The sequence below is a fragment of the Alosa sapidissima genome, chromosome 15 (genome assembly GCF_018492685.1).
Source record: "Alosa sapidissima isolate fAloSap1 chromosome 15, fAloSap1.pri, whole genome shotgun sequence".
Taxonomy (NCBI): domain Eukaryota; kingdom Metazoa; phylum Chordata; class Actinopteri; order Clupeiformes; family Clupeidae; genus Alosa; species Alosa sapidissima.
The window spans coordinates 28933178-28945677 of NC_055971.1; the positions used below are offsets into that span (position 1 = coordinate 28933178).

At 45.0% G+C, this 12500-nt stretch overlaps 1 protein-coding gene across 1 annotated transcript in view; it reads right to left on the reverse strand.

Moving 5' to 3' along the window:
• Positions 1 to 12500, reverse strand: part of dscamb (Down syndrome cell adhesion molecule b) — a 146232-nt gene that overhangs the window by 114405 nt on the left and 19327 nt on the right. Inside the window, 3 exon segments of the mRNA XM_042063114.1 lie at positions 5998 to 6144; positions 8740 to 8923; positions 8925 to 9058. Coding sequence (XP_041919048.1) covers positions 5998 to 6144; positions 8740 to 8923; positions 8925 to 9058 — 465 coding nt within the window.

Consider the following 12500-nt stretch of genomic DNA (forward strand, 5'->3'; position numbering starts at 1 on the left):
TAACATACTAAGACCCTGTGGTATCTGTAGTTGTATGCTATAAAGTAGTATGCTCAGTGAGTGCAAGTGTACAGTACGTGTATACTAACCTACCGGTAATCATTTGGGAAATTGGTTTATGGGCCTAATGCAGTGGCATGTATTTAAAACCGAATGTACCTAAGCATGGCTTGAGAGGGGGAGATTGTGATGAGGTCACTGCTATGAATAGAAAATATAACCTATTATAATTCCTCTACACGGACCATTCAAATGAGTATTGCTGAATTGAGCAGTTTTGGGGCAAAAGATAGCACAGGCAACAAGACAGAGAGACAGAGAGAGAGAGAGAGAGAGAGAGAGAGAGAGAGAGAGAGAACAACAAATATACAGTATAATGATGAAAAAAATCCATTTAAATAAAAATATGTTCATGACTGCAAATCATTTGCAGCCCCAAAAGGGACAGAGAACAAACACGTTCTACTCTGTCGTGTTCTCAAAAAGGGACAGAGAACAAACACGTTCTACTGTGTTCTATCATCCACTCTCCACACACACACACACACACACACACACACAACCACACACACACACACAACCACACAACCACACACACACTAGACACAGCACACAATCACACACACTAGACAGCACACAACCACACACAGTAGACAGCACACAAATACACACACTATAGACACAGCACACAACCACACACTCTAGACACAGCACACAACCACACACACTAGACAGAGTACACAACCACACACACTAGACACAGGACACAAATACACACACTAGACAGAGTACACAACCACACACACTACACAGAGCACACAACCACACATATGTGCCAGATTTGGACCTGACCAGTGCCAAAATCAGACTAATCAGTGCATCTCTCTGGGGATGCATTGGCAAAAGATCCCCCACAGGTGTCCACACACACACACACACACACACACACACACACACACACACACACACACACACACACACAGACAAACACACATATGCATAGCCAAACGCACTCACACACTCGTTGGCTGATTCCCACAGCACTAATTAACCCCCACAGCTCCCTGAGGGCCCTAGGCGGAGATCAGGAGATCCTGATTAAGTCGTCCAACACCAACGCACCAACGCATGCAGCCAGACGTCCTCTCCAGCCTGGAGACCAACGCACACAGCCAGATGCACAGCTAACTGCACAGGGGAGAGACCAACGCATGATGCACAGCTAATTGCACAGGGGAGAGACCAACGTATGATGCACAGCTAACTGCACAGGGGAGAGACCAACGCATGCAGCCAGACGCACAGCTAACCGCACAGGGGAGATACCAATGCACAATGCTTATGATTATAGATTATAGGTGCCACTCTGCTTATATTACAGTAAAATGTCTAAATGTGCCACAGCATACTATATTGTGCACGGTGATGGGAATGCATTTTGCACATGTTGCAGGAGCTATGTATGAGGTCAAATATTTTCAGAGGCTGTGACAGCATCATTCTTGAAGAGCAGGCTAAATGATAGCGGGACTAACATGGCCGCCTAGACTGTAATACTGTAATTCAAAATGACATCAATCAATGATCTGTGTGGACCCAGACAGAGGATTGGTGGAGCAAGAGTCTGTAATGTCTTTCTCCGGAATCAGGATAGCATCCTCCTGGTGTCACCATTGCCGAGAACCACAACGCCAAATGGTCACTAAAAACCAAAAGGGTCATTGTCATGCAGTTACTCCTCCTTCTAAGCCTGAGCGTACAGTAACCTTGGCGATTGCCACGTTCACCGCCAAAGCAAGCACATGAAAAACAGCAAATTGTATGTGCAAGCAAACAGACAAAGGCTATATGGGACCATACAAAGAGAGGAGATAGATAGAGAGAGAGAGAGAGAGAGAGAGAGAGAGAGAGGAGATAGAGAGAGAGAGAGAGAGAGAGAGAGAGAGGGAGGATAAAGACAAGAGAAAAACGGAAAAGAGAGAAATAAAAGAAAGACCTTCACCACTATCATCCTCTCTTCCCTATTCGGCCCTATGCACCATTCAACACCACACACGCGCGCACACACACACACACACATACACACACACACACACACAAACACACACTATGGGTGCACAAGCGAGCGTTTCTTCTCCCTGGCACGGCTGGGCGCTGGCACCCTGGCTCTCAGTGAAGCCCACTCACCTGCATCAGCCTTTCATCACACACACACACACACACACACACACACACACACACACACACACACATACACATGCATCAGCCTTTCATCTCTCTATTAACGCCAGCAATTGTTTATCAAAAGCAGGGAGACGAAGAGAGGGAAGAGAGAGAGAGAGAGCAGAGAGAGAGAGCGAGAGAGAGACGCACACTCGGCCTCCTGCTTTTTTTTTTTTTTTTCAAAAAAGGAACGCGTAGGAACATTTTAAAATGCATGACGGGGTAATGGTAAGTTAGTGGCAACATTAAAGGGGGGCTTTGTGTATGTGCATGCATGTGTGTGTGTGTGTGTGTGTGTGTGTGTATGTGTGTGTGTGTGTGTGTGTGTGTGTATGTGCATGCATGTGTGTGTGTGTGTGTGTGTGTGTGTGTGTGTATGTGTGTGTGTGTATGTGTGTGTGTGTGTGTGTGTGTGTGTGTGTGTGTGTGTGTGTGTGTGTGTGCGTTTAAGTGTGTGTGTGTCCATGTTCCCTTCCTGTTGTGCCATGGCCCCTCTCATTCAAATTGAAAGCAAGGCCTCCGCTTCAAATGACTACTAAGCAGTCCTTATTTTGAGAGGTAATTCATATTGTAATTAAATTTTCAATCACAGTTGGTTAATTAAGACAAGCCTGCACTATGTAATCACGCATTTCATCTTCTCTGTGATTTGCCAGGAAATCGTCAGTGTTAGATGGCCGCTGCCACTGATCCACTGTCTGCCCACACTGAGTGCATGTGTTAGCCTGGCAGACTGGCACGCTGGCCAGGGGCAGTAAGGACATTTGATTGGGGACGATTGATGAAATAAAAACAAAAAAACAAAATGCCTAAAATAAACCAAAATAAAAATAAAAATACTGTAGAAATCCTTGAATGATGACTATTTCATTTCAAGGTCAGAAATGTAGCTACTTTATTTGTATATGTTTGAAAATATATTATTACAGCATTGATACAGTGTGATGCTAATTTGTGGGCTACATGTTCAAGGTTGACCTGAATCATTGCAGACATTGACATTTTGCTTCTTCATTTGCTAAGCAAGCTATTTTCACCTACAACTATCTCTTAATAGTATGCAACCTTCCCCAAAGACTTGAAACAAAACATGCATACAGTTTCTTCAAACCTTTTCACCAAGTACACTCAATGTTACAGTAGTTGATGTGAAAGGGCAAATCTGACTGGCCTAAAATTAGTATGCAATGATGTACCTCATCAAAGGCCTGAGCCAGTTGTTGTTGGTTTTAAGGAAGTGGCTCTACTTGACCTTACCATCTGTCCAGGGCAATTATAACGGACGCACTATACTGTATCTACGTATCTCCTGACCTCATAACGTCCTGGGCATATGTTGGGAGTCTTGACCTCAGTGAGTCGAGTTTTGATGCATAGGAAAGATTTTTTTTCTGTCTGTCTGTCTGTGTGTGTGTGTGTGTGTGTGTGTGTGTGTGTGTGTGTGTGTGTGTGTGTGTGTGTGTGTGTGTGTGTGTGTGTGTGACTGTGTTTGTGTGTATGTGTGTGTGTGTGTGTGTGTGTGTGTGTGTACAGTGCAGGGGCTAAAAGAAAGGAAAGATAAAACATTCATTAGTGCGTCAAGATGGGCTTTTTCCTCCTGTCCTCTGAGATGGTGTTTGTCTGTAGCTTTTTCAGGCCATCTTTTTCTTTCACAAATCACTCAAAGGGGGGGGGGGGGCGAATTCCCTCAAACAACACTTTTAGAGACAAAGGGTTTGCTCCTCCGGGAGACACCTTGCTAGCTCGAGCCTTTTAGCGGAACCTTTTCGGTTTTAAATATGCAGTAATTCGGCAAATGGTTCTGCCTGGTGCTGACAAGTACAGTAGGAGAGGCTTCCTGCGTGGACCACTGGTTCACCGAACTACTCAAGATTCAAAATGGTGAAGACAAAAATAAAGTCCATTTTCTCCGATGTTCATTTTGATAGCTAATAGCAAAGGTAACATACATATAGAGCCACAGCCACACACACACACACACACAACCCTCACAAGACATGGTCAGAAAAAAAAAGGGTGGTGCACCATTCCTCTCTATGACAAGGTAAAGTGCATTCTGAACCACGCACTCATTAAATATTTACAGTGGAGTGGTGAGAGGCCAGGCTGCACTGAAGGCTTTGACAGGTTGCACTCGCTCCTTCCTGTTCATTGCGCCAAGCGCAGAAACAATGGGCCACATGATCCCACAGCATACACAATCGCAGCTCTGATCCACACACACACACACACACACACACACACACACACACACACACACACACACACACACACACACACACACACACACACACAGGAAGCCTGCTAACATAACACATCACACATGTGTGAGATCACAGACACATCTGAAATCTCAACATATCTAACTTCTAAATTCTGACAGGGGTGTGTTTGGTTGTTGTTGTTAAAAAAAACAAAAAAAAACGATAGTTCAATTTTTCTGTTTGCCAGTCAGCCAGACCGACTCAAAACAAGAGAAAAGACCAGAAAAGAGTGTTTCCATGACAACCCTATTATGGTATCCAATCATGACTGTTGATGTTTATTGATCAGGGGCCATATTGATTTTTTTAAAGCGAAATAGAAACATTTCAGCAGCCATGGCTCTGCAGCAGTGTCCCTCCGCTGATATGAATCTCTGCATGCATCTTTTGGACACGGCAGGCGACATGTCGCCGACATCATAAGGCAGGCATTGAAAAGGGGCTGGCGATATCGAGGCCAGCAATGCACTTGGGCTCGTATCCTGAAATCCCTGGCTTAAAGCAGAAATCTTTTGTATTTCGACACATCTAATCAAATCCTGGCTTAAACCCTTTAAATCTTTTTGTGTTTAGACACATTTAATCAAAATGGCTGAACATATGTGAGCATATGTGAACAATCCTGGCCTACTAACAATCCTGTTCCAACCCCCAGCTCACCCCCCCCCCCCCCCTCACCCCTTAACGCCACCCCTCCCCCAACCCCATCCTCATCCCCCATGTCCCGCCTGATGAGCGTTTTAACTGCCCCAAATAAAAAACAAAAACAACCCCACACCACCCGGAGGGGAGGAGGCAATCGAAGAGTCGGCCCGTCCATTTAACATGTAAGTGATCAACCAGTGCACTCAGCGGCCGCAATCACGCTGGACCAGGGTCGATACGGGGAGCCGACGGGCCACTTTGAGCCAGAGGAGGGCGAAGCGGTCATTTGGGGATGGGGGATGGGGGGTGGGTGGGGGTGCAGGATTGTGGGCACCATGATTTAATGCCATCCCTCCGTAAGAGTAACAGATCAAACAACAACCACCCCAGTGTCCAGTTGCCTAGTAAAGGGTGAACATGTAAGCTGCTGAATCTGGCTATGAATGTCTGCATGCTCAATGAAGTGGTCATTGGGCAACTATGACACCAAAATGAATCTGTGAAGGCAAGAGTGCTTTCTCCAGATCACACCAAACCACTGCTTTATTTGGGTCGGCCATTTTGCCTCCTCACCAGTTACAACACTAGAACCAAAGTCCTTATATTGAAATACTCATGGTGAATTATACCATGATGAAGAAAAGAAAAAGGTCTAGAGTAACAAATCCTCCTTTTCATGTACAAAAAATGTGGAAAACCAAAATAACCAATTTTCTCAGCAAATCTCTGAATACATCGAAGAGGTGAGCAATCTCGATGCATAAGCTGCGTTATAACTCACTACTTCTACCCCAGCACATAGGAAACCCAAATCCACCCAGTTCCCTCACGTGTTACACACAGAGCACTTAAGACACGGGCATACCTGAGCCGAGGGTGTTGGTGTCCTTCTCCCAGGAGACGACCGAGACGTAGGCCTCCACGAAGGTAGGGATAATGCACTTGAAGACCGCTACGCTGCCGCGCATGGCTTTCTGATCCTCCACGCGCACCGTATACGGTTCCCGGAATACTGTGGCCGAAACAGAGGGGGGGGGGCAAAGGGACAGAAGACAGACAGGCAGCGACTCAGTGAGCTCAGGACATACTGGAGAGAAAGAGAGAATGAGAGACCTCTTCCTGGATGACAAGTTGGACACCGTCCATGGAGGCTGAGATAAATAAGCTTAAATCAAGGGAATATGTACTTATTTTTCTAATATTTGCTTATAACAAGACATTTTTGCACTTTTTTTCCACCGTTTTGACCTTGTTATAAGTGAAAATCTAATTGTACTGTTGGCAAATCTTGCAAGTGAAAGTTTCTTGTTTTGTGAAAAATACAGTACTACTTTAAATAAGCATAATTATCTGGCAAGATTTGCCAATAGAACAAGAAGATTTTCACTTAGTATAAGGCAAAAAAAAATTAAATCAAGTGCAAAAATGTCTTATAATAAGCAAATATTAGAAAAAAATAAGTACATATTCACTTGATTTAAGCTTATTTATCTCACTTAGATTTTGAATTCTAGGATTTTTTGCAGTGTACTGGACACAAATTGTGGGGAAACAATGTATATTTGCAACGTACTGGAAATCTCTTTGGGTCTTCTGAAGGAGTATGCTGCAGGGAAAACCATTCATTCCAAAAATAAGCACACTCAACATTACCCACATTTAACTGAGTTGAGTTATGGGAACGTGCATGGTCACATTTATGTTTCATTAAATGATGCCTAGCACCTAACAGCATAGGTATCTCCCCTTCCCAAAGCATCAAGGGAAAATGTCCCGTTAATGTGTAAGACAGTTCTATGTCTCCACATGTTATTGATCAATAGTGTGAAAATGTGCATTTACTAATCACACACACACACACACACGCACGCACGCACGCACGCACGCACGCACGCACACACGCACACACACACACACACACACACACACCAATGATGGCTTAATCAAATACAGGGGGATACAGGGGGGAAATCTAGCCCAGTGCAGAGCATTCAGAAGCGCATCCCAAGGTCTGGGTTCATGAATGATTGCGGAGCTGGCAGTTGGTGCTGCGTTGTGGATGTACAGTCACATGCGGTTTCCTGTATTCATGTCCTTGGTTAGCCTTAATCACCAGCAGGCGCTCAGCACTCCACTGCTCTTAAGGACCAGGAGGGGTCTGCAGAGGCTTTGTCTTATCCCCACGGAAGAACTGACCACAACCTTTTAATCCCCTAACGAACGGTTCTGCCTACCTCTTAATGTGGAGCAGGACTGTGGGCATGCAGTCAACATAAAGTAATAAAATAAAATAATACTAACAAAAATGCATGAGCCTTCCTTAACAATTAGTGATGCTGATTCTGTGGAGGTTTGTCTCCACAGTGCTTGGAGCTTGGGTTGCTCCCTGTAGGGTTGTGTGGCTCAAGGCCTCATTGCTACCTGCATCCCTACTGGGACACAAAGAGTGTTTCAGAGAACACATGCTCCTTCATGCAGGAAAAGGAGTACATGCAGAGCATTGTTTTAGAGTAATAGTCATGGTATCACTCATCAGTGCTGGTTAGGAGGAATGGCATCAACCCAGTGGTTTTGGCATTACAGTAATGTTTATATTTGTTACAGTTTTTCTCAGTCGCTTTGGTGCTTTTCTCACATCACTATTAACATTTGCACAGCAGTTACAGTAGTGCATTTCTCAAAACAATTAGTGCAAACTGCAAAAGCATGTCACGTGCTCAAAATGGATAGTCCATTCCTCAAAAGCAAGTCTTCATGTCAATAAAACTGCCAGTGTCATCAAAATGAGAAGTCTTGACACTATCCTTTATGAACAAGATAGTCAAATGGTTTTGTCATGTTTTCATTATGACAGTTTATTCTCTCAGTGTTTTTCCAATGCAAAAAAAAGTCTGTGAAACTACCTGAACTCAATGCTCAAGACAGCACTATACACTACTTGTACAGCCATTTGAAAACTACAGTAAAGTTACACATTGCTGTAGTTAGGGGAGTAAGTGAGTACAAGACACTGAATACGTACGTTTCACATTTTTACTGTATAGGCTCTTTGCAATTCTACAGCATTGTGACAGAATGTGATAACTAGTTTAACAATTCTGTATGTAATGACTCAAGCAATGAAATGAAGACTATTAGTTTTATTGGGAATGACTATTCAGCATTCATAAGTATAGTTAATTTTGACTGACATGACATCAGCAAATGATAATGTTATAAAACAGCAGAAAATTGTACGAAAGCAACTGATACATGTCCAAAAGCATTTGCAATTTGTTCAGAGGAAGGATAAATTGCTACTATGATGTGCACAAATTACTAAATGTTGGAGGAGGTTGAACTATTAGTTATGAGAATTTTCATTCTGATCTGAGAAACGCACCAAAGCGACTGTAATAAATATACATTTGCAAATATATATTAGTCATAATACATGTTTATATGCATGTACAGTATACTGTATAAGATTTGTCATTTGAGAGGATGTTTGTACTTTGAGATATATATATGGGGGATGTTTGTACTTTGAGAGAAATCCAGTTGAATAACTAACACTGTAATGTATGTGGTCATTCCATACTGTTAGGAGTTCCAGTGAGTCACTCACCGGCTTTAATGTGAACATCTTGGCTCCTGATTTTCCCTGAGGGGTTCTCCGCAGTGCAATAGTATGTGTTGTCGTGGATGAGCTTGCTGAAGCCGGAGGGCAGGAAGTTGAAGATCTGGAGGGTGCCATTCTGGTGCACGTGGCGGATCCCTGGGACGTTGTAGATCTCCTCCCCGGTGGCGAGGGTACCAGCGCAGCGTGGCCGGAGACACGGCCGCAGCTGGACAGGGAACCAGCGTCCCTGTGGTGCTGGCAAACACTATCTCTTGCAGAGATGCATTGACAAAATATACGCTGGAATGTAGATCTTCGCTGAAAACTGCAAAAAGAGAGTGGAAGATAAGAGAGAGAGAGAGAGGAAAGGAGGGAGGGAGAGAGACAGAAAGAGAGGGAGAGAGGGAGGGAGAGAGACAGAAAGAGAGAGAGAGAGAGGGAATGGGAGAGAGGGAGGGAGAGGGAAGATACATAGATTAGATATAATTGCATTTTAATCATAGTAGATTTGAATTGGCTTGAAAAAATTTGGAAGTGCAAACAACTTATCTAATGTCTAACAGAAGGATATTTGTCTAGAGAAATTATTAGCCACAGTTGCACGCCATTATAAGGAATTAGAGCAGTTTCAGTGAGCCAAGCAGCAGGGTCCCATGAAGACAGTGAGCAACCTTTCTTATGTCCTGGCATATGGGACACACTTAGCTTTTGCATCTCTTCATAGCAACACACTGTCATGGTTGTTTGCTTTACAGTACAGGCTTTCATCATTTCATCATAGATAGATAGATAGATAGATAGATAGATAGATAGAGGATGGAAAAGGCCTGTAGAGACAGAGAGAGACAGAGAGGGAAAGAGAGATTAACAGAGAGCGACAGAGAGAAAGAGAGGGAGAGAGGAAGGGAGAGAGAGAGAGAGAAGCAAGGGTGTTGATTTGTGTTATTCATTTGGTGGTGTTTAGTGTAACACCTAAGGTTTGGGCCGTTTAGTGGCCCTGAGCGCCATCGCGTTTCCTTCCCTGTCTCTGTCTCCGTCTCTGTCTCAGCCCCAGCCCCAGCCCCACTCTCCTGCTCAGGCTTGGGCCCGGGCGCTCGCTGCCAGGCAGCAAAGGGCTTACCAGTGACAGCTGGCAATGTCCTCCCCAGGGATAAAACATTTTAGCACTTCATAAATTTCTAACAAGGTTTCAAATCGCAGTGGTTTCCACCCTCTCTCTCTCTCTGCTCCATCGGCTTCGATGCTGAAGACACACAGGCATTACACACACACATACACACACACACACACACATGCGCGTGAACGCACACACTCACACAAATTTGAAATACACACACATACACACACGCAAATGTATGTGCGGGTATGAATTTGCGCTCATGCAGTGTATGCACACACACACACACACACACAAATAGATGCACTGGCTCGTGCACACAGACACTCACATAGAACACAAACACATATGCTAACAGACAGACAAACAATTATAAACAAGCATATGGTAGAAGCAAGCTGTCGACCACTCAGGTCCTTAGAAGAAGCCAAATATCTGTATTTGGGTAGCATATGGCATTTCACAGGCTCGGTCTTAGACACTTGAGTGTGTGTGCTTTAAGGCCACTTTGTAGACATTACGTCTCATTTCCAGTAATTCCTCTGGACAGAAATCGCACCAATTTCCCTACAGAGGAGCCTGAGTTGGCTACAATTTATTTGGTCTCTTTATAAAGCTTCAATAACATTCATATTAACAGTGTCATCATTCCAATGCATCTTGCAGTAAGCACACAAATACACACACACAAACGCACGCACACACACACACACACACACACACACACACACACACACACACTCATGCATATATGTGCACACACACATACACACACACATGCAATTGCCGAGCGTCAGCTGTGAGAAACGCAGTGCCCCAGTGTCATGATGGCATCAGCTCAAATGATCTGCGAAATGCGCAAAGCCAACAACGGGCAGGCTGAAATATTCCCCATAATTGTCCGATGATCGCTCGCTCGCTGGCGCTCACTCAGTCGTGGCAAACGTTTTCCCGTTGCCAGAGCAGCGCGGCTTGTTCATCATCGCGGTCGCAGCCGCACTAACGAGAGGTGGCGCGGCCGGACCAGACGCACAAGGTTGCTGGCGCTGATAAGGGGCTCAGAACTGGCCGATCAGACAGAGGGGACCAACATGGGGGGGGGGGGGGGGGGGGGGGAGGCACGGTTACTGTCAGGTCCTGTGCTTGTGTGGCGCGGGGAAGTGTAGGGAGGCAAAGCAACAGTGACAACAACAACAACAACAATGCAGGAGCCATTTTTGTTTCTTCTGCCTCAGGGAAATAGGGCACGCTATTCTAAAGGTCACTACAGGAATACAAAGTCTCCAATGCCACAAACACATGAAAAAAAAAAACTAATTTATAAGCTAATTTATAAGGGACATTTTCAGAAAAATCTGCTTGGAGTTACGAGTGCCTTTTCTAAATGAACATCAAATAGAGGTCTACTGCAGGGTTTCAACAAATTTCCTAACATCAAAAGATGTCAGTGGAATGATCCTGCAGGCGGTAAATGTGACGCATGAAAACTAGTGCATCACATCAAAGTGGAGACTGCTTAAAGACACAGACTTAAAACCGGAAGGGTAAATGGGCCGTTACAGAGCGGCAAGTCTTAAAGGATTAAGTTCAAAACACGCCTCTACACACAGCTAAACAGGGGACTGATCGAGGACACACACAGATAGCAGTTCATACGGGCCACATCTGGTCCGGTTCTGGTGTGGTTCTGGCATGGCTCTGGTATGGAACCGGTTGCTGATCCTGATTACTGACTCAACAGTTCCTGCAGGCAAGAACCCAGTTCTGAATGCAATCCTTGTTTACATTTTTGGGAATGTAACATGAGGTCTACTTGGCTCCACTAGCCCAAGGGAGGTGAGGTACAGTACGTCTGGCACTTTGACCTTCTGCACACCTCGGGGCCTCCTCGTCTCCCTTCCTCCCTCAGTGTCTTCATTGTCAGAGCTCCTGACTGGCCAACATGAGACGCAAGTCGAGATCCCAGTCCTATTTCTTCAGAACATGAGCCCACGGCGCCATGCTGTTGATGTGTTTCTAACAGGCATTGCATTAGGCATACAGTACAGTCCACCCATCATCATCAGCACGCGCTGTCCTTGGGTATTGAACCCATGACTTGGAGGTTGTTAGCGCTGCGCTCTAGCAGCGGAGCTACAGAGGTGCTAATACAGCGCATCACCTTGATTAGCGGCGCGAGCCCCCCGCGGCCCACCCGGGAGTGGCCCCCGCCGCATGGCAGGCGAAGGGTTACGCTTGTCTTACTTGTCTGAGCGCCTCCACTTCAGCGCTTAACAACCTAAAGGGAAATTCATAATTGACATAATTTTTCATGAGCTCAACCATAAAGACGAAGAAGTGACACTGTTCAATAATGGATTGTGTGCATCCATAATTAATCAAGCTTTTTTTTTCTTTCTCTCTCTCTCTCTCTCTCTCGCTCTCTCGCTCTCTTTCTCGCTCCCCAACTCCCCCTCACCCCCTCAATTCCGCCAACACAGGGCAGCATAAAAGACTGTGACGCCATTTAATATTAACCTGCTTCCTCTAGTGTGAAGAGATGGGCGGATGGTTAAGACGGCTCCCCCTTGTTTCAGTGTGTATGAAGTGGATGGCCTGAGACTTATGGCCACTGACTTTAATGCACTCGCTTTGGTTGCCCCTCCATTTC